The sequence below is a fragment of the Lissotriton helveticus genome, chromosome 6, assembly GCF_964261635.1.
Source record: "Lissotriton helveticus chromosome 6, aLisHel1.1, whole genome shotgun sequence".
Taxonomy (NCBI): Eukaryota; Metazoa; Chordata; class Amphibia; order Caudata; family Salamandridae; genus Lissotriton; species Lissotriton helveticus.
Window position 1 is genome coordinate 2,042,698,131 of NC_136067.1, and position 23,401 is coordinate 2,042,721,531.

At 44.5% G+C, this 23,401-nt stretch overlaps 1 protein-coding gene across 1 annotated transcript in view; it reads left to right on the forward strand.

The window, feature by feature from the left end:
- Window positions 1–23,401, forward strand: part of EMILIN1 (elastin microfibril interfacer 1) — a 138,372-nt gene that overhangs the window by 110,596 nt on the left and 4,375 nt on the right. The window contains exons 3-8 of the mRNA XM_078650062.1: window positions 4,635–4,855; window positions 7,339–9,525; window positions 10,491–10,607; window positions 12,520–12,537; window positions 14,158–14,175; window positions 20,317–20,451. Coding sequence (XP_078506188.1) covers window positions 4,635–4,855; window positions 7,339–9,525; window positions 10,491–10,607; window positions 12,520–12,537; window positions 14,158–14,175; window positions 20,317–20,451 — 2,696 coding nt within the window. The remainder of the gene's footprint in view (window positions 1–4,634; window positions 4,856–7,338; window positions 9,526–10,490; window positions 10,608–12,519; window positions 12,538–14,157; window positions 14,176–20,316; window positions 20,452–23,401) is intronic.

Sequence of the window (23,401 nt, forward strand, 5' to 3'; positions counted from 1 at the left end):
AAGAAATAGTGATTAGTGATATTTAAATTATTACAACGGCTCCTCAGAGGAAGTAAGGGCTATATAAATGCTATTTATTTTGTGCAAATACTGGGAAAGATCAACACCTCTGACGTTCTTACAGTACATGCATATCTCCTAACAGGTGTCTGATCAAAGTGAAAAGTTGCCTCTCTTAAGTATCTGTGAAGTGCTAACAAGGTGTGAGCCTTTGTTTCTCCTCTGCTGCATTTGCATCAGGTGCGTGGCTCCTGACTGCTGCCTGCCAGGAGACTCCAACAAAAGGAGGCTGATGACCCCTGAGACTCGGCCTTTGTTAAGAGCCAGCAGGAGTTAGAAATAAGAAGCCCCGTCCCCGCCTGCACGTTGTTGTGATCAGAAGCAGACAACAACGTGCAGGCGCTGCTGAATCAGTCCCGGTGTTTGGAAATTACACCGGGACGAATTCAGCTTCTTTATCAGTGGGGCCCAACTTCTTGGGAGGGTGGACGGCGTCCATCCACCCTTCATAAAAAGTGGGGGACGCCATCCACCCTCGCGTACGCCCGACTTGTACCCTGCGCTGTAGACACCGCCAACCTGGCGGAGTCAGCACTGCACCTTGGCGGACCCCACGGCAGCAACGGAAATGTTTTTTCTGGCAGGATATCCGCCGTGTACAGAATTATAAACTAGCTCCTAGACAGCTGGTGTCGCAGATAATGGATGCAATGTTTTTTGGCAGATTCTCCACTGCTTCCCTCTTCTGACCCTGGACCACACCCGATATCACACCCACCCGCTCATCCGCAACCCGACCCGTCCCACTCCATCCTCAAGCTGTAGACAGGGCTCGAGTCGGGGTACCACACGGGTGGATGGCGTCCCCCCACCTATTTTACCCGGGAGCTTGATAACTGGAGAAAATGGAGCCACACATTCACTCTTTGGCCTCTCTGGGGCGAGATCGGAGCTCATTCAGAACGCTGCTCACACGCTGGCTTCTCTGATGCAATCACGTCTAAGGGGTGAGCGAGGGGAGACAATGAGTCTGATGGTGCAAGCCACCTTTCGTGACGTCACTTCCTGTCGTGATGTCAGCGCCCCCCCCCCCCCCCCACTTCTTTTTTTAGGACTTGTGCCCTGTCTGGAGCTGATTGTTTTTTATTTGTTTTAATTCGGAGGAATGTTCTACCGCAGGCCCCAGAGCAGGGGGCTCGCTCTTCCTTGTAGTATTCTGGTGTTAAAGGTGGGGTGCGGGTGTGTGGGCGGTTTGGCCTGGAAGGCGCCTGCATCATGTGGCCGTGCGCTGACAGAGGACCGGGGCTCCCTTGCGTGTGCAGAGAGGCTGTTAGATTTGGCGCCAGACTCCTCTTCCCCTGGCCTTTCTCCGCTTCACACCTGGCAGGAAACAGCGGCGCTTCCAGAGCTGAGCAAGTGCACGGGATGTGGAGGCTGCTGGGAAGCAAGATGGAGTGATGGCCGGAACCAGGCCTCATGCCTTAGGAAATACTACCCTCTATTGGTCCTAACTCAGAACTGCAGTTATAAGAAGAGGTGGTCTAACCTAGGGGCTATTTACAAGCTCCTTGTGCAGCCAGATTAATTTCAAAAAGGGGGTGGTGATGTCCATCACCGCCCCCTTTTTGAATCGTTTTGGCCACCACAAGCGTGAAAGGGTATGCTCAGATGTGAGTCCCTTGCTCACTGCACCATCAGGATTCAAGCAAGCCGGGCCGAAGACGGCTGTAATGCCAGAAACCGGTCCCCGGAAGCTTGTTTCCTTTCCAGTGAACAATTGGCTCGGTAGTTTGGTCTGCCCTGTTCCCATGATGCACTGGGCCAGGGACAGACTAATTTGCATATAGCCAGGTTCTGAACTGGGATGGTGCAGTGAGCTAAAAAACGGTGATGGATCAAGCCCTGATCTGTTGACTGGGTAGGAGTGTTCTGATTAACTCAGATACTCTGTCCATCACCACCCCCTTTTTGCAGGTGTGCTGTGCCTTGCGCAGCCAGGGCGTCACTTTTTCACATGCGAAAAAAAAGTGACGTACCGGTGGCGAAATGGGCTTGTAAGTGAGCACCTTAGTACTGCTCAGGTGCTCTGTAAAGTCGTGCTTATTTGTTCTGTAGTCACATTAGCACACTACAAATAACTTTACAAACATACTTGCCATTAGTGTGACATTTTACGTAAATCCACTCTCAAAAGCTGGCTGCGAGTAATTTGGGGAGGGAACCTGCAATAGTAGATGCACTTTCACAATCTCAGGATTTTGATGCTATGCACAAACTTTTGCAGGTAGTTTTATGTAATAAAATTTATAATCTTAGGTTTTATTTAGCAGCAGCTACATGACGTGTAGTCCCTCCACCAGCCAACAGCAGCTAACAAGGAACTCTCATGGCTTTAGGAGGCGCACTCTCAACCAAAAGGCATGTTTGCCTCTGCCCCCACGTCGGTAATGCAGCGCGGGCGCAGAGGCAATGTTGTTCCCTCATTTCATTGGGTCTAGGGGTACATCCCCTCATGATAGCACTGGTGCAGTGTTACAGAAGGGGCACAAAAGTGTCTGTGACCTCTTCTGTAATATTAAAGTGCCCCAGGGGCACAGAATGTGGGCACACAGGTGCGCTTTCTGTAATAGGGCCTGGTGTGTTTGGAAGTTGTAGCTTTCAGCCAATGGAGGTGAGGCGATGTCTCTGAAATTCTAGAAAGACACAGGCACTCAGTCGGATGTTAGAAATGTGCCCTGAAACGTCTTTAGGGCTGGGCGAGTCGGTCACTTGTTACAGCTGTGCCCGGAAGGGATGTTAGGCCTGGGTGAGTGAGTCACATGTTGGACTGTACCAGGAAAGGGTAGTAGAGCAGGACCGAGTCAGTCATATGTTAGGCTTGTGTTTAAAAAGGTCTTAAGGACTAAGCAGAGTCAGTCACATAGTAGCAATATATACACAGTAGTAGTTGTAACTGATTCGCATCTCTAAAGATACACACAGTAAGTAGTGGGTACAAGTAGAACATTTCTTATAGATTTTGGTGTTCATAGGTTTGACAACACCCTACTACCAAATGTGTTAGTTGCAGTTATGGGCCAGAAGACCCCAACCGTTTACAAAATTCCAAAACTGGTCAACCCGAGCACTCAAGCTGTTTTAAAACAATTTACGAGTTTGAACACAAAGGTAATTGCAGTGGAAACAAGATTTATTCAACGCATGATGTAAAACGACGTTCATCTGTACAGTCCATTTCTTAATAGGTGCTTGCTTCAGACAAACATCTGACACGTGTTTCGCCACCATGACTTTTTCAAGTCTTGCCAGGTGTAGGGTACCCTCCATTCAGTAAAGATCTTTTTCCGAAAAGTTGGTGAGAATATCCCAAATGTACACGATAAAGTGTTGTCCTCATCTGTCTTGGTCAATAGAATAGCAAAAATGAGGTAGGATTTTACTAAGAGTTTAGCCGGAATCACGAAAAGGAGCGTATTCCAAAAAACTGTGGTGATCCATAAACAGTAGAAGTGATTCCAGGTCCGGTGCCTCAGGTGAGGTCTTTTCCCACGTCTACAGAAGTGATGTGCTAGGCAAGTTGATGGAAAGGTGAAGAGGACTGGAAAAAGTTAGTCACATCAAAGGTAACCATGGCAGAATCAGTCGTATCTTAGCACCATGTCAGGAAAGGTACTTGGTCGGGGAGAAGCAGTCCGTTAGGTGATTTCTCTAAAAGTCCTGTTGGGCTGCCCTGTCAGTCACATGTTAGGGCCAGGGAAAGAGTCGATTAGATGACATTTGTAGATCAAGGACTCACTGTATAAAGTCTCTGGATTGAGCGGAATAATCCGGAAGTAATCAGAAGCATTTTGTGCAATTGCTGAAATCTGTGAAGTGTTTTTTAGAGAAAAAAACCTGGAAAAAATAGGGGGTTAGGTGAAAAAGGTTGCAAATTGAAGAGCAATTTTTTTTAACTTTGCCCAATTCCACCATCTTCATCCTTACCTTGTTCCTGGATCACTGACAGAATATCGTCCCAAAAATATAATGTGGACAGAATTTTGTGTCAAAGCTATTGAGGACCAAAATATCGAGAAGGTAAGTGCAAATACTTAAGTATAGATCGACTATTCCCAACTCCACATCTTCGTACCTTGAAGATATATCTCCAAGTTACTTATATGTGGAGTAACATATAGTAAAACTTTACTTACCTGTAGAACTTACCTTCACGATATTTATGTCCTTGATATTGTTGACACAATATTTAGTCCCATGATATTTTTGGTCCAATATTCTTTCTAAACACCCTTGTACCCTGATAGCTTTGCTACAAATCTGCATAGGTTTTGGGATTTTGTTTTGGGCCTCTACATTACATTTTGATTTGTTAAAGAAATCTGTAGAGTGCTGCATTGCAATTAGTGTTGCCTCGCAGCGCTTTCAGATTTTGAGTACCTTTACGGCCTGGTCTTGAGGATTCCATCACAGACTAGAATCTATACCCTGCATCATCAGAAGTGTGGTGGTTTCTTGTGCAAGCTTGGTGTATTTTCATTGTAGTAGTTAGAGTTGTTTGGTGTGAATAGCAGGAGGTCTTTACCAAGCCCTAGTGGAAGTTCCCTTACATTTGACGTTCCTCCTTCTGTTTCCAGGTATCGTAACCTCATGAGGCCGCGGTACAAGGTGGCCTACAAAAAGGTGACGGATATGGAGTGGAAGTGTTGCCATGGCTACTCCGGAGATGACTGCATGGAGGGCCCCGCCAACGGCATGATCACGACGACGCGACCACGGCCGAAACCCGTCCGGCCCAATATATCCGGCTCCATTGGTGGCAGTGGTGGGAACACCCTGAGTGGCACAGGGGGAGAAGGTGAGTAAATGGGTAGAGCAACTCGTGAGATGGCAGGGATGGTGAAAGAGCCTTGGCTGAATTCAATTTAAATTAGTTTGGGCATTAAATGCAACCTAACTATATATGTGTTAATTCAGATGAAAACTAAGGGCCTGATTTATATGTCGGCAGTGGGGTTACTCTGTCACAACCATGACGGATTTCCCGTCCATCGAAATATAAATCTCATAGCATATAATGGGATCACTGGGCCAGATGTATCAAGCATTTTGCATTCACAAATGGGCAGATTCGCAGAATCTGCCTGTTTGGGACCACAAAAATTGCTTTTCCGAAGCAGCAAACCTAATTTTGCGATTCGGTAATCCGTTACTGAATCGCAAAATGGGTTTGTGATTCGGTATTTGGAAGGGGCGTGTTTAGGGCGTCCCTTCCTAATACCGAATCGCATCGGTATGTATAGATGTCTTGTGACCGGAATTGCGGCCGCAAAACATTCTCATTTTACCACCTACTTCACCCCTTTGTAAATGTTTGCAAAACCATTTTTAAGAGCAGGCAGTGGTCCCACGGACCACTGCCTGCTCTTAAAAAAAAAAGAAGGTTTTTCATTTTTCGGTTTGTAAAGCTTTACAAAAAAAAAGATTGCTTCATTGAAAAGCAATCACGGACATGGTGGTTTGCTGAACTCAGCAGGCCACCATCCCTGTGATTTGTGCGATTCCTAAGGGTTCGCAAATAGGGACCTACCTCAATAATATTCATGAGGTAGGTCATTTGCAACCCTTTGGAATTGCAAAAGGTGTACAATACACCTTCATACATTGCATTTTGCGATTTATTGCAAAATGCTATCTACATACATCTGGCCCTGTATTTCCATGGACTGGATATCCGTCACCACTGTGATAAAGTAATCAGTCTGCCGAGATCTAAGTCATGCCCTAAGTATTGCTTGATCAGGACTGCAGAAAGGACACCATGGGTGTGTAGCAAACAGTGACAGCACAGAGACTTCTCCAGTACTCATCCTTGCACCCAACTCACTTTTAACACCCTCTTGATCTCTACTTTAAAACTCTTGGTTGTGCCATTCTCTAATGAATTCCATCTTTTCCTGCCTCCTGTTCCTCTAACTTATTTTCTTCTAAACACACCTTTACTTCTGCCTTCCTGTCCCATTCTCTTCTTTGCGTCTGTATCCAGGCAAGATCCTCTCATTGACAAGCCAGAGTTCCTGAGCCATATTTCATCTGCTCTGGCCAGCTCTGCCTCACAGCCCCCTCTGCCGTGGGCACTGTTCCTAACCTATATCTATCTACTGCACTACAGGCTTGAAACATTCTAATAGAACAGTTAATGTGGGCACACCGGGGGGCAAGGCCTGTGCCATAAATCATGAATCCCTTATCATGTTCTACCTGAACCTGAACATCATACGTGTTTTGGGAATGGGCACACATTGGTGGGAACAGTACCCTTCCCTCCACGCCAAATGTCCCTCCTCACACCCCTATAATGTACCCACTTACCTGTGCTATGCTCCTTTGATTTGTAGCTAGGTTAAAAGTATATGTATATATTCACTAAAAAAAACAAAGGTTACTGAGAAGTTATAGTATAGTTAGGCTCAGATTTTACTCGTACAAAATCATAGAAATTCATCAGTTATAGTTACCTGAACTAACTATAACGTATGACCCAGCAATGCACTGCTTATGACCTCACATATTACATCACTCAGGACATAGTCGGTGACATCACTGATGACATCACTTATGATATCTCAAATTACATTATTGTCTCCACATGGGGGGCCCCTCCTATCTTTTTGTAGGGCATGCCCCAGGGAGATGGTTGGGTCCGGGGTGACCTCCGAGGCCCCCCCTTTACAAAATAAACATCCCCGTGGAGGAGGTGGTCACCAGGGCATGGAGGGTCAGCAAGGCCCCCAATGTCATTAGTATTAGCCCCAGGGAAGTGATGGTGCCCGGGGCTTCAGGGGAGGCCATATGGGCCTCCCCCACTTTAATTTCATGTATAGCCGCGGAGAGGTGGAGGTCCCAGTGGCGTGGGGGGTCCCAGTATAATTAAAAAGGTGCCCTAGAGAGGTGGAAGTACCCAGGACTTTTATAAAGGCTTTAGCAGCCAAATATAACATAACAATACACCAACAGGTAAGTATTTGCATTATAAAATAAACGGATACTGACATGTTGTTATTTAAGGAAATCTCACCCTGTTTTAACTCCCCACACCATCTATCTGCTCAGCTGTTAGACTGGAATTGATGAAAGACTGTATAAAAAGTCACTCAAACAAAGTGAAATTTTCTGAATTTTCTATTTTTTTTAAATAAATACAGACAGGAAACACATTGTGTTCTGTCTGTATTTATCTGTAAAAATCAGTAAAAACAGAAAACTGGCAGCTTTAATCATAATTTAAGGAGTTTCTGCTGTGGTCTTAAACTGTATTAATTCTCCTATTTGTCTCCGTAGGACAAAATGGGGACTCAGAGAAAGTCCGACAGCTGGAAGAGAAAGTGCAGAGCTTGACCAAGGACCTAAATGATCTGCAGTCGACACTGCAGGGCATGACGGAGAAGTTCAAAATCGAAATTCAGCAGACTGTTGAAACAACCCTCAACGGGAAGCAGCCTGCAGACGCAGCGGCACACCCCGAGATGAAGGAGACCCTCAACGAACTCCAACGGCGCCTAGAGCAGCTAGACAACCGCATCGCAGATCATGACGAAGAATTTGAAAACATCAATAACGGCAAAACACAGCCAATCACTGACATCAACATCAACCAGAAACTCATCGATCTGAGGGGGGACATCATGAGAGAAGTGGAGAGGAGAATGCAGCAGTCCTGCTCGTCTTGTCTGTCTGAAGTGGAGGGCTTCCGTAAGCAGCAGGAGGAGGACAGGGAGAGGATGCGCACACTAGAGAAAATGATGACCACTATCGAGCAGAGAAACCGCGAATCCGTGCAGAACATCCATAGACACGTTACTGAGCTGACAACTCGCATACCAAAAGACTGCTGCTCCGAGGTGGAAAACCTCAAGTCAAAACTAGGGGAGGTCGAGAAGACAGTCGACTCTGTGTTCAGCTCGTTTCATATCTTAAACGGGCGGCTGGACAGTGAGCTGAATGGAAACACCAAAGACCATGATCAGGTCTTTAACAGCCGCTTAGAGAACATTGAGGGCCGGATGAACACCACACAGAGGTCATTAGAGGAACATTACTACTACTACCGGGATGATCTTCGTAAGTACATTCAGGATGAGGTTAATAAATTGAAAGGTGAATTCGGCGACCGGGTCCATGGCAATGAAGAAAAGATCAAAATCCTTCTCAATGAGCTGGGCAACAACTCAGGATTTGAGGACTCTGTAGGACAAACTATGTCCAATCTTGCCCTAGACATTAGTATCCTACAGAATAGCGTTGGGCAAAACAGTGGAGCTCTAGACAAAGTTATCTTCGACATGAAAGACCTACGGAATCAGTTGAAGACTGCAGTTGACAACTGTACTGACATTTTCTCCTCTGGGAATTCTGAAATCACAGACATCATCATCGATCTCGAAAGGAGAGTCGAGGATAACGAGGGGCACATCCGGATCATCGTCCCTAGCATCCAACAGTTGAACCTTTCTAGTGAGTCCTTGACAGACCGGGTAGACAACCTGGAGGAAGATGTGTTGAACATGCGGGCTACTGTTGAATTGAATGGAGAATCCTTAATTAAAATGACTACGGATATAAATAGCCTTGATGACCGCCTGACATCTTCAATTAACACAGGTTTACACACACATGATTCAACGCATAAGGACATGGTTCTGTACCATAATTTGACCAATGGGAAGTTAGGGAAATTGGAGAATGACCTGAAGGCGCTCACAACTATGATACAGTTCGACTATAAAAGCTGTGGCCAGGTTTGCTCGAATCTCCAGGAAGAGGTGGGAAAACTGAAAGAGGAGGTGCAAGAATGTAAACTGACATGTCAGCTGCTTCAGAAGAAAGCTGATGATGATAAGGCCATCATTGAGTCAAACAAACCCCTCGATGGGTTTAGCGTCTTTGGGGGAACGTCTAATATTGACTTGAAATCCATGCAGGGAGAACTTTCAGATGTCATCGTGACCTTCAGTTCCCTCAACGACACAATCAAAGACTTGCAGGAGACTGTGGGGAAGCATCAGACCGACATTCACGACCTAGGAACCACCAAGGATAAAATAATAACAGAGATCAACAAAATCCAGCAGGAGGTGACAGAGCATATCGGTGACAGTGAGGAGAAGTTCATCACCTTCAACAAAGAGATAGAGCGATTCAGTTCAACGGTGCTCGTTGAGACAGAAGACTGCAGGCGATCCACTGGCGGAATGGAAGAGAGGTTGTCGAAACTCGAGAAGGTCTGCGACAAGCTTGACACGGTCTCCGGGAGCCTGAAGACCATCAAAGAAGGCTTGAACAAACATGTCTCCAGCCTCTGGAACTGCATCACTGAGGTGAACAACACAGTGAAGACACACGGGGCCTGGTTTGAGAAACTCCACAACACCCAACTGAACGGCATCAACAAGCGGCTCAACGTGTTGAATAGCTCTGTCCTCGTCTTGAGTTCAGAGTTCCAGAACTTCACAGTACAGGATTTCATGGGTATGAGATTTCACTTTCCTTTATATCTTCCTGTGCTCTATCCTCATGTTGTCCACCATACGTTCATAAAGCAAATACTTTGACTTCACAAAGCTCAGAGTGACTCCATGAGAAAGATATAGCCTCCAAAATTCTCTCCATTTTAATAAACCTCCTTTGGGTGTGTTCATTTATTTATATAATCTCATTGCAGCAGAGTCTCATATTTGGTACTTTGGTGATTTTATCTGTTGCTGGCTCTGAAAATTAGCTGAGCTTAAAGCGTATGAGGAAAATTTGATGAAAATGCCTTTATTGATAATCTCTTAATTGTAGAGGGAAGACTAGGACCTTGCTGGAATAGGCTCTGTTATCTAAGCTGTGCTCCCACTGTGAGTGTGTTACTTGCTTGGGTATGTCTACTTGTCCCCAAAAACAACTCCAGAAACATATCTCATGTGAAAAGATTGTATTGTGTTTCAAAGAACAGGCCCAAGACGAGTGCTTCCTGGGCAGCCGAAGGGCGTCACCAGGTGCTGTCGCCAAATTATGAAAAACATTTAGTAAACAACCTATATTGGGAGTGTTCCTGAAGGCAAATTCTGACTATAGATTTGAAAACACTTCCACTTTCCTGGCTCTAACCGCTGGCACAGGATCCTCTCTGTCCCTTTTATGTGAGTCACTCTGTTCTTTGGTTTATGGCACAGTCAGAAAGTAAGATATTACTTTCTATTGTCAGAAGTAATACAGGAAAATGTGCAGAATGTAGTTGGGTAGCTCAAAAGAACTCTGCCCTCACAATCTGCAGAATGCAAAAAACACCCAAAACTCTCACAATAGTTTTTTAAACATAAAGATTAGGGTCATGCTTGCAGTAACTTCAATCCTTTGCAGTACAATGCGTTAATGTACAGTGAGGTTGGCTATTATTTTTAGACATTTTCATCACAATATCTAAGGCTACATTTGTCATCTGTTTTCAGGACCACCGGGTCTTCCAGGGCCGCCAGGCCCACCTGGGAAGCAAGGGGTTCAAGGTCCTCCAGGGCCCCAGGGACCTGCAGGAAAGGATGGAGCCATTGGACCAGTGGGTCCACCAGGTATGTGGAGAACACAAGTGCATCAACATATTCTGTCTCTAATTTAACAAAATGATATTTTGCTATGTGTGGGCAAATACACTACTGCTATACACATGTCCCTGAAGAGCTGGGCCTGTATCCTGTGCACAAGCTCAACTTTGCTGTCATGGCAACTGGCTGCACCTGCGGACAGCAGGTAATGGTAAGGATCAGGAACATATAGCTTCAGCTGGGATGAATGAAAGACAGACTAACCCTTCCCAATGTGAGATACTTTCAACCAAAAGGCCAGAGCATTGATCCGACGAGTTATTACAAAAGGGCCAAAACGCACTTAACCTACTACATGCAAACAGGGAAAAATATAAGAAGACAGACAATTTTCTATGAGCAAAATAAGAAGAATTTATCTTGCTCTATTAGCATATTTGATTTTCTTATCTGTAGACCATTGCAAAGTTTCTGAAACAAGTTGCCTATACTTCTGTAACTGATTTAAATAATAAGTGGGTGTTGGAATTGATAACTATATGAGAAGAACATATAAGAAATCGTAGATCAAATCCTTTTATACATCAGATAAGTAAAGCCTTGGTGGTATTATGAGTTGCAATATTATAAAAACATTCTGCAATTGGTAAACACGAAGCCCAGTTCTCTTGACTTTCATTAGAGTAGTACAGAAGATATTGATTTACACTTTGATTAATTCACTTTGTTCGACCATTTTACTGTGGATGGTAACCAGAGGAAAGAGCTTGTTCAACTCTCAATGACTCACACAGAACTCTCCAAAAATGTGGAAGATACTGAGGGCCCCTATCAGAATCCATGATAACTAAAATATTAGCTCAGCTTGTTCTTGGACTGAGAACCTCAGATAGAAATAAACCTCAGTTCAGACCATCATCTTGGAATGGACAGGGTATAAGTTGAGGGCTTGCCCCTTCTCTAAAACTCATGCGTTGGTTGAGCACACCAAGAATATGCCCAAGTATGCATAATCTGCCTAGTGCTGATTTTCTCCGTCCCACCACCACTCTCCCCACCTGGCATTGGGTGCAGTTCGCGGAATACACCTCTGTGTGACTGTGCACACGAAAACACAAGCGCAGTTTAGGCAGCAAGGGAGATTACCCTTGGTCTGAGCGTAGCGCCCAGCAACATCTGCCTAACGTGAATGAGGGGCACCGTCTTTTCCTAAATGCTTGCAGTCTATGATATACTCACAGTACAGATGTAACACCAACCCGTTCAGGCAGTTGAAGTGATTTAATAGCGTAGTGTGAAAACAATCTGCAATGAAAAGGATTACGGGATACATGGTGTGATGAAATAATCTTCCAATAAAGTGGTGAAGGGTGGATGGGTGTTATGGGAACAAAGTGGTGGTGATATGATCTATTAGTGTTATGGTCATGTGGTTATATGATGTTTTGATAGTAGGGTCTACTTTTGTGGCGATACGATCTTGTAATCTCATGAATTTGCGATGATATGGTCTTATTTGATGTTCTTGTGATATGCACATGTGGTGTGGGATATTGTTATGGACTGCTATAGTGACGATATCAGATACTCTGATTTTATATTTTCAGATGTGATAGTATGGGCTTGTGAAGATATGGTCCTGTGATTTGATGGTTTTGAGATGATAGGACCTTATGGTGTGATAGTACTGTGGTATGCTGGTATGTCTTTGATTCTCTTGTGATGTTATGGTATACTTTTTCGATGATATTTTGGTGTGATTGCATTGGGATGAGATAGTGCTGTGTAGTTTGGGTTCTTGTGCTATGGTCATTGTGATGATATGCTAATGCATTTTGGATAGTGAAGTATTTCTAGATGATTGCCTTGAGTTGTGTTTTTAGTGTGATTTTTCAAAGTCCTGAAGACTTTATTAATTCTCCTTCTCTTTACATTGTAGGTCTGCGTGGTGAGAAGGGTAAGTCGCACCTAACTTTATCTTTAAATATAAGTTCTGTGTCTTGTGACCCAATATCCTTAGCAACGTTAGGAACCTCTTCCGAGAGTTGTAATTGCATATTTTATCACACACAGGAAATGTTGCAGAGATCACTAATTTTTATGGGCGCAATGGCCGGAAAGATTAACGCTCACAAACAACCGAGTTGTGGAAAGCAACATTTATAATGGAATTAACCCCTTCGCCGTGGCACAAATTTTGCCACGGGGGTGTGTCGGGGGTGAGCGCGGCGCTTCCATGCTCGTGACGGAACCACGCCGTCATGAGCCATGGGCGGCGTGTGCTCATGACGGCGTGGTTCCGTCACGGCCCGCCCGCTCATTAATTCGCCCGCACAGGCCGGGAATTAATGCCGCGTGGGCGGAGCGGCAGCCGCATGACAGAACCACGCCGCCATTGTCACACGTTATTTTAACGTTATCAACTAAAATGAAGACACTACTAAAGTACGGGTTTCGGAACATCCTTGCCGGAAGCTTAGCTTTAGAACATGGAATGATGATAATGGCAGATTGGTGAGGGTAAGACGTTTAAACTCCATATTTTTTCTGAAAATCTTGATTGTAGTGCAAATACCACTTTGAATCAAGCATATCCTATGACGCATTACCCCTATGTAAAGACCTATGATCACTGCAAGTACTGTAGCAAGCGTGGTCATTGTACCCGTTTACTTCTGTAGTTCTAAATTCCACAATAGCACAGTGTGTTAATGTAGTTATTGCATACAAATATTATGACCCATGGTTTAGTGCTGGAATCTAAATAAGCTTGGTTTGTTGTTCTAAAATCTTATAAACTCCAACATACTCCTAAGTGGAAGGGAATGAAAAGTGCTTCTCATTTCTGAAGAAAGTGGCACCTTCGGAGGGAAGTCCGGCATCTTTAGACATTCACCCATCGAATGGGCAGACCTGAAGCCCACTAGAACTGTAGAAAGATAATGACATTGTCATCACTTACAACGCCCTGGATGAGAACCAGTCAGCCACGAGCATACTTCAGTGATGGATAACTCTACTAAGATCTTAAAGACATTTTAGAGTTCTTTTTGTCCCACATGAATGGGTCACATTAGCGTTCTGTGAGTATCAAAAATGCACGCAGAAGCGTGGATCGTCTGTACGATGCTACTGTAAATTTCAAACCAGCATTTCAGTGACATTTTCTTTTCTTGATAACACGGAATGGATCTAAAGGAGGGCGGTAATAGAAAATCCTCTCGTTTTTGGGGAAACGCTAAATCCAGAGGAGAATCCACTGGTGGGATTTCCTCTACCGTCCTGTTCCTATGATGAGGTCTCCCCCCCTGGGTTATCCTGCCGATTTAGCAATTGCTCAAGAAATCTGAAGGTTTCCATGATCAACCATCCCTAAATCAGTCTCCAAGAGCATATTGTTTGTATTCTAAATGCTGTATTTTCTTTGACTTGCTTGGCGGCATCCAGATGTATACCATTGCAATGCCTCTCTCTACTGAAAATGTTGAATGCAAGCAGAGTATTGACTGATTGAAACCTTCTAACTAGGGGCATTGCATTTTAAGTAGTTAACTCTTGTCTTTTCTTTCTCGAACAGGTCTGCAAGGAGAACAAGGTAAGCCCCATATTACTTACAATGTTATTGTGATCTGTTCCTTTCAGGAGCCATGGTGCATCATAGACAGCTGCCTAAAGGCACACAACCAAATTACCCCAAGAGGGCACCAGACTGCAACAAATGGCCTCCAAATGGCCTTGTTGTGAGAGGAAAAGGAACAGCCAAACATATGAATTTGAATGGGGCTGAGCAGCACGTGTGGTCACCGTCCATTAATATTTGAAGTATCCGGCTCGAGACATTGTCCCCCCAACTCCTGGGAACAAAATGTGTTTGGAAAAAGTATACAAGATCCTGCCACCGTGCTAGGAGTCACTCTCGGGGGTTTAGATGGTAGCTTTTACTGTCAATTACAGGTGTCATAAAAAAAATTTCAAAAGCTTTATTCGACAGCAAGTCATAAAAGCAATTTACATCCTATCACTACACAATAAATACTAAACCTAAAATTCATATTTAAAACACACATTAAACACTTTATGCTGTCTCTTCCAGTACACAATATAAAATATTCCATCAAGAATTATTATAAAAATTGATCATACATAAAAACCATGGTGACAATAATTCATTAAGCTGCATCAGATAGTTGTAAAGTGCGGGTGCGAATAGTCCAGGACCATCCTAAAAATTTTGCAACAGCGATCGCAAAGTAGGGTGTACAATCTGTTTCCAGTATTCTAAGCGCCTCTATGTGCCTGCGTATTCCTAAATTAAGACACACTGGTTTTATCCATTTACGACGTGGGCAGTCATAAAGAGGGCAAACAAACAGTAAGTGAGAAACATTCTCAGCTAGATCTTTGCAATAATGGCATTTCTCATCCCGGTTCGCAGACCAGTTTTGTGTAAATGCGTTTAGGGGAAGAGTTCCAAATCTAAATTGAAAATACAGTGTTCTGTCGAGCGGTTTTTCGATAATGTCCCAGTAGGGTTCACAAGATGGTACTGTTTTGATATCAAGAAAACGACGGGTTAATTTGGAGTTGGATCCAGTACAAAAAGCAGATGACCGAACCATGTCCCAATACATTTTCTTCAAAATAGTCTTTGATGGAAAACATGATGCATTGGTATTAGCCCATAGGTGGTCTAGATCCAGCTTAGATAATAGACCCCGTATTTCTTTAAGCCACAAGATGGTATGAAAGCGGTCAGCATTGATGATATCCGCTAGTGCGGCAGCATAGTGAGCTAGTTCCGGGGTTGTCATTATCCGTCTCCAATATAACAGAGGGCGTAGGCGAGCTAAGTGTCATAAATGATAAAAATGTCACCAGTTTGACAAAAATTACTTCCCTGAAAGCAAAATATAAGCGTTGTATGCCCCTAGCGGTGACATAGAGTTGATTATTGCCTCCATCGTCTGGCAATTGCTCATTGTGAACATTTCATCATTCGTCTCTGTTTTGATGTGGTCCCAGTGTGATTTGTCATATCATGGATGTAAGATTGACAGGAGAGAGGGGAGTGGTCTACACCACCTCCTTGATGACCATGTTTCACACTTGCGATGCTCGTGGATAACACACTGAAATTCTCCTAAACTTCAGTCTTCCGTGCTCTGAGATCAAACCCTTACTCTGCTTTATCTTGAGATACAGCAGCTAGAATGGACTTTGCCTGAGCATGAATGTCATTTGAAGGTCGCTAGGATTTGCAGTAGCTTCCCCATATAGTGGTTTAAATCCCCTCTGGACTGCTGTGCAATTTATGTCATTTAACAATCTGACTACCAATCTCTTAAAGATGGTTTAGAGATGGGTGGAAAAGTATAATCCTAAACATCAATGGTAATTCCTCAAGAGGAATCACCAGCTGTACATGGAATTGCATTTATTCTGGATTATGGCACCAAACATTTCAAAATCAGGCCTTAATTAGACCACTAATTTTTTCTTTAGGTCTCGCCTAGGCAGCGCTTGCGCTGTCTCTTCAGGACATGCTGTATTCAGGAAACAGGCATTAAGCTCTGCCCACTTTCCGCCCATCTTTTTATTTGGCTCATGTAACTGTCCTTTGTCAATTGTATTGTATTGTATTGTAATTGCATTTATATAGCTCTTACTACCCCTGACGAGGCGTCAAAGCGCTTTTTCAGCGAGTAGCACGCTACTCCGGCCCCCATAGAGGATTAGTGTTGAATTAGTACAGTGAAACATGCAAGTACATTTTAAGTGGTGGATAGGTTAGTCAGTTATTTGGATTTGGAATGAAAGCAGAAGAATAGAGGAGGAAAAAAAGGTTTGTATTTATATTGCGCTTGTTACCCCTGATGGGGTGTTGACACACGCTATTCAGGAAAGCCATAAAGGATTAGTGGTGAATTAATATGGTGAAATATGAAAGTAATTTCAGTGGTGGATATTAGTCAGTTATTTGGAGAGAGAAGGATAGTGAAGGGATAAAAGGGGAAGAAAGGTTTGCATTCATATAGCACGTGTTACCCCTGATGGGTGTTGAAGCGCTTTTCTGGCGAGTAGCACGCCCCTCTGGAACTCAAAAAGGATTAGTGTTGAAAATTGATATAGTAAAATATTAAGTAGTTTGAGTAGTGGATATGTTATTCAGTTATTTGGGTAGCGAAGGGTAGGTGGCGGGATAGTGAAGGGAAATAGGTTTGTATTTATATAGCGCTTGCTACCCCTGATGGGGTTTTGAAGCGCAAGTAGCATGCTACTCTGGAACCCATGGCATGGTGTGGTGTATAATTATGCGGAGTGGAATTATGCAACATGTTGCAGAGTTGTATTTTGTGGAGGACAATTATGTGATTTAGAGTTGAGTGTAAATATGTTGCGTGAAGTGTAATTATATAGGTTGAAGTTGAATTATGTGTAGTTGAGTTGTGTGGAGTGTAATTATGTGGTTGAGAGTGGTATTAAGTTGTGTGGAATGTTATTCTGTGATGTGAGCAAAAAAATAACTGTGACCATGAGGTTGAACACAGGCCCCTGCAGCGGACGCCTTCATCCACTGAGCCACCAGACCCGGCATACACACATCTTTCTCTCTCTCTCTCTCTCTCTCTCTCTCTCTGTCTCTATCTCTCTCTCTCCCTCTATCTCTCCCTCTCTCTCTCTATCTCCCTCTCTCTGTCTCCCTCCCAATCTCTCTCTCTCTCTCTGTCTCCCTCACTGTCTCCCTCCCTCTCTCTCTCTCTCTCTCTCTCACTCGCGCTCTCTCGCTCTCTCTCTCTCTCTCTCACTCTCTCCCTCCTTCTCTCTATCTCCCCCTCCCTCTCTGTCTCCCACCCTCCCTTTCTCTCTCTCTCCATCCCTCCCCCCCCTCTCTCTCTCTCTCTTTCTCTTCCTCCGTCTCCCTCCGTGTCCCTCCCTCTGTCTGCCTCCCTCTGTCTCCATCCTTCTGCCTGTCTCCCTTCCTCTGTCTGTTTCAGTCCCTCTGTCTCCCTCCCTCTGTCTCCCTCCCTTTGTCTCCCTCTGTCTGTCTCCCTCTCTGTCTCCTCCCTCTGTCTCCTCCCTCTCTGTCTCCCTCCCTCTGTCTCCCTCCCTTTGTCTCCCTCTGTCTGTCTCCCTCTCTGTCTCCTCCCTCTGTCTCCTCCCTCTCTGTCTCCCTCCCTCTGTCTGTCTCACTCTGTCTGTCTCGGTCTCCCTCACTCGGTCTCCCTACCTCGGTCTCCCTCCCTCTGACTCCCTCCCTTTGACCCCCTCTTTTTGTATCCCTCGGTCTGTCTCCCTCTCTGTCTCCCTCTCTGTCTCCCTCTCTGTCTCCCTCTCTGTCTCCCTCTCTGTCTCCCTCTCTGTCTCCCTCTCTGTCTCCCTCTCTCTGTCTCCCTCTCTCTGTCTCCCTCTCTGTCTCCCTCTCTCTGTCTCCCTCTCTCTGTCTCCCTCTCTCTGTCTCCCTCTCTCTGTCTCCCTCTCTCTGTCTCCCTCTCTCTGTCTCCCTCTCTCTGTCTCCCTCTCTCTGTCTCCCTCTCTCTGTCTCCCTCTCTCTGTCTCCCTCTCTCTGTCTCCCTCTCTCTGTCTCCCTCTCTCTGTCTCCCTCTCTCTGTCTCCCTCTCTCTGTCTCCCTCTCTCTGTCTCCCTCTCTCTGTCTCCCTCTCTCTATCTCCCTTCCTCTCTCACTCTCTGTCTCCCTCTCTCTTTCCCTCTGTCTGTGCCTCTATCTGTCGGTCCCTGTCCCTGTCTCTGCCCCTCTCTCTCCCTGTCTCTCTCTGTCCCTGTCTCTCTCTCTGTCCCTGTCTCTCTCTCTGTCCCTATCTCTCTCTTTCGCTTTCTGTCTCTATTGCTGTCTCTCTGTCTGTCTCTATCTGTCTCTGCCTCTGTCTCTTGTTGCTCCCATGAGGACACCCCCTGTTACACGTTTTGTTACTTTTACTGTTATTTTATTAGGTCTCACCTAGTTTGGTGGCTTGCTTCTGCTCGTTTTTACATTGTTACATTGATACCAAGCACTTCCATGCTAGCTTGACTCCAGTGGCAAAGTGAGTAAGGGACCCACGTCTGGGCATACACGGCGCACTTAGGGCGAGGAAGCAAAAGGCACACAATTGATGGACAGAAAGCAGAACAAATCAAAACATTCACCCCCAGTCAAGAGATCTGGGTTAAATCCATCATTCATTTGCTCACCATGCCACCCCCGTTTAGACCTGGCCATATGCAAATCAGTCTTGACCCTGTGCCTCATGGGAACAGTCCAGCCCGAACTGCCAAGCCTGGACCGAAACAAGCATCCAAGGACCGGTTTGGGGGTTTCACCCCTCATCAGCCAGGATAGCTTGAATCCAGTGGCACAGAGAGCCCGGGACCCACGTCGGGGCATACCTGGCGCACTTAGGACGAGAAAGCAAAAGACACACAATTGATGGACAGAATGCAGAGCAATTCAAAACATTCACCCCCAGGCAAGAGATCCGGGTTAAATCCATCATTCTTTTCCTCACCATTACACCACCAGAGATCGCAGCCTTGGTGGCGGTGATTTCCACCAATAGTACAAATTTACTAGTATTAATTTATACTTGATTCTATTGTAGGATATTATAACCCCTGATTCGAGGGAGTGAAGTCCTATACGTCTACACCTAGATGAAAATGTCCACTCGGAAAATGGTGAATTAGCAAAAAAGTGTAACGTTGCACCTAGATGTTGTAGTAAATATACACATGAGAAAATGGACACCGGTGTAGTTACCTTTGTAAAGAGAACCCAATGTTTAAAAAAGAAAAATCCAGATCTACCACCTATTGCCAGAATAATAGACAGAAGGTGAATTTAGAAGAGTTTCGTGCTCAAAACTATTGTTATAGGTAAGTAGTTAATTTTGTATGATTCAGAATTTATTAACATTGTGTAGCAATGGCACTTTGAGGATATGAGAAGTACTGGAAGGTCAGCGACCATGTGAGGTCACACCATGTAATGCTATTGAACAGAATCCCATCCTGTGATGTCATGGTGGACCATCGGTTCTGCCCAGCATCGGTTTTGCCATTTAAGCTTAGCGAAATTACACCTAATTGTTGTGAATATTTTGATTAGTTGTATAGTTGAATGACAACATTTTGTGAAGGGTGTATATAAGAGAAATTAATGGTGTAAATAGTAGGGGTTGGCAGTCCAGGTGCCCCTCAAGTGGTTTATTGAATCTCCCTTGGTGTGTGCACCCGGTAGGTTGAATGTGTCTGGTGTCAGTTGGATAGAATGAGTACGTGAAAGTGAATGAATGAATGCTTGTTTGAGTTTTCACTATTCCCCGTGTCCATAATCAATCCCATTGTATGTTTTTGTTTTTAAATGTATTTGAAATATTTTTTGAGATTGAAAAATAGTATATTTGAATAAAAAGCTACTAATGAGCTTTCAGATGCATTGTTTTGTGGTCTATGCATTCGTGGCAAATCAGTTTTGAATAAGGAATCAGCATTGGCACTTCTTCTTCTTGTTATACAGTTATACAATGGTGGATTAAAGAGCATGTGATTCTACCTTTGCTGCCCTTATGATTTTGGTAAAATGACGCTGCTATCCTTGAGCGTAATTATGTATTACACCAGATCTCCGATAGGGTTGGCGGATGTGTAAACATGGTGTACTGCTACACCCCTCCATTTCGTGGCCCACTATGCTCTAAATATGTACCTAATCCCGAGTCTTTTTCTGTCTGTCCAACAGGTCATGTCGGCGAGGCAGCTAGCGTACCCCACGTATCCTTCAGCGCAGCCCTCACCTACCCTCAGGTGGATCCCGGAACCGTTGTATTCGATAAAGTGCTTGTTAATGACGGCAGCTACTATGACCCCTACACAGGTGAGTGAGGATAACGCATGCACCGATATATCCCATATTATTTAACCGCAATGCGCGCTAGCGGTTTTCCCGCTGCGCGCTGCGATTCGCAAAAACCCTCGTTACGTGACGAGGTCAGCTCGTCACACGCGCAGCGCAGGTAACGCCCATGACGAGCTGACCTTGTCACGCGCGTCGAAGGGGTTAAACATATGCACATAGATTAGATTTTATTTCATATCCAACAAAAAGTCAGATTCATTGCATAGACGTATATTTACACCAGATGGTAGACAGTTGAGAGCTGATCAAGAAGATACGTTTCAGGAAGCTGGAAAATGAGAATTGTAACAGAACCCTTAATTTTACAAAGGAACTTCATGTAATTGCAAAAATGAAGTGGGAAAATGAAAAACTATGTTTGTCTTTTCTGATGTTCAATAATCTTGTATTTAAATTGAAAAAAGCTAATGACTTTCACACCGCGTACTTTTCACTGACAATTGGACTAAATGACCAGCGGGCATAAATGACATTTTTCTACTTGAGAGGGTCTCCAAATAGCGCTGAAACAAATCCACCAACACAATCTATTTTATCTGGATATGTAAGTGTACTATTGTTCCAGAGTGTGCTATCTAATTTGTCCCATTCTGTCTCTATTCCTCAGTTCCTTCTTCTTCTAAACTCGAAGGGGGAGGTTTACAAACATTTTGCGCTGGCTTAGCGTCATAAAAGTGACGCTAACCAGAGCAAAATGTTTTTTTTTGCTATTTACTTTCCAGCGCGAAACTTTATTTGCGCTGGAAAGCACCCTCAAAGTTGCGCAAAGAAGCACGAAGCGCTGCTTTGCGTTACTTTGCGCTGAGGGAGCATCACATAGGTGGAACATGGGTGTTCCCAAGCAACCACCCATGCCTTTTGATGCAAAACCATATTTGCAAAGATTTGTAGACATAGTTTTGCGCCAAAAGTTAACAACCCTTCAAAGGAGGCGCTAAGAGGAGAAATTCTTTAATTTCTCCTTCCTTTTCTGACGTTGCACACGCGCTGCACTGTGCTGGCATGCATACAAAGTGGGAAAAGCTTTCCATTATGTCTAGGCATGGTATTTTGTACAAGAAGGGTACCCTTCCTGTATAAAACCTATGCTAGACTCTTGCACACACCCTAGCGCTATGGCACTAAGGTGTATGCATGGCGCATGGCTGCTGAAATCAGTCCCGGCCCAAGGAAAAGGGGAGGAGAGGGCCGTATCTCTTAAGATGTGGCTCTCTCGTCCTCCCTTCCTTTCGCGCAACGCAGCACAGTCCGTCTCATGGGGGCTGCGCTGCGTTGTGTGACTTTTTTGTAAATCTCACTCGAAGTGTTTAGAAGCAGGTTCAAGAGCAGAACAGAGCGCTATGTGAACCTGAATGGCAGATTTTTATTTGGCATAAAGGAAAGATAAGAATATAAGTTTGTGAACCCGCACACCTTAAGCTCATTAATGGAAAATCTATAAAAAATAGGCTTAGTACAACAGAGTGGTGTGTACATTTTCTAACTGAGAACTGTATTTGCAGATTTAGAAATCTGTTAATATTTCCAGTTTATTTTTTTATATGAATGTTGATTTAAAAACAGGTTAGTAGAATAGAATCACCTGTCATGGTCTCTCCCCTCTCCCCCTCCCCCCCCAACACACCCTCTTTCACCTTCTCAAGGCAATGCAAATACAGCGAAACACTGGGAGCATTTTTAACAGCCTAGAAGCCTCCTGTGCCTGTAAGAAACAATATATGAAAATAAATACCACAGTGTTCTGCAATGAATTCTGGATTCACATGCTGTGCATTGTTGAGCCATCTAAAGGATGGAGCCGTAAAACACGCTTCATAAAAATAAATATTTGATTCTGGGAGTCAAACTTAGGAGACGCCTCTGTGCTGGCTGATGACGTCGACTGTCCACATTGCTTCACTGTATGACTATCATTTTCAAGTTGCTTTTTGTCCGCCATTGGGTCAGATGCACAAGTTCAGCATAAAAAAGATAAGGGGGCATATTAGCAAGGGCCATATCGCCGCTTTAGCGGCACTTTTTGCCGCTAAAGCAGCGATATTTTTATCGCCCTATCAGCAAGCTGTCGCTAACAGCAGTTAGCGACAGCTTTTAGGCGATAGCTACAGGTTTGGGGCCCGCTTTGCATGTCAGTGATATTTATCGCTAATGACATGCAAAGTGGGCGTACCCAAACTGTTAGCAACTGAAAACAGTCGCTAACACAGCTATCGCCTATTAACAAGGCAGGCGAAGCAATACAAAAAATCGTGCTAAGCGTGATTATCACTATAATCTAACGCCTGCTAAAAAGTTGACTTACCTGTATAGTCAATGGGGGGTGAATTATCAGGTTAAGCCCCCGTTGGCGCTAATGCGTAAATATCGCTGGATTTCCAGCGATATTTTCGCATTTCGCCACTATCGCTGGATATTTTAGCACAATGGAGAAAAACTTTGCTAATAGCAGGTTTTCTCCGCTAAAATATCCAGCGATAGGCAGCGATAAAAAAAATATGCGGTAAGCGCATTTTGCGATAAATATCGCTATTTCTTGCTAATATGTCCCAAAGTTTTAGATATTTGCGGGAAGTTTAACTGGAGTCAGAATCTGTTTGCACATCGGAGTGAAAACAACAACAAGAAAGAAGAAATCCCTGTTAAGCAAAGGGTACACTCCCTATATTCCCTAATATCAAAACGATTGGGTAGTTTGAAAGATAGTAAACTTCAGCCCCACCCCAGTGTTGTAGGCCCCCTCACTTCAAGCCTCGCATTGTAGACCCCCATCCTCGACCCCCGCTTGGACCACCCTCCGCAGTCTTGTTTGTTTCATGCTGTCCATGGATTGGGCGTAGCGATGCCTATGATGACTCCGCCTCCTCCCCGCCCTGCCATGCAAACCTTAACTCACGCGCCAAATGCTATA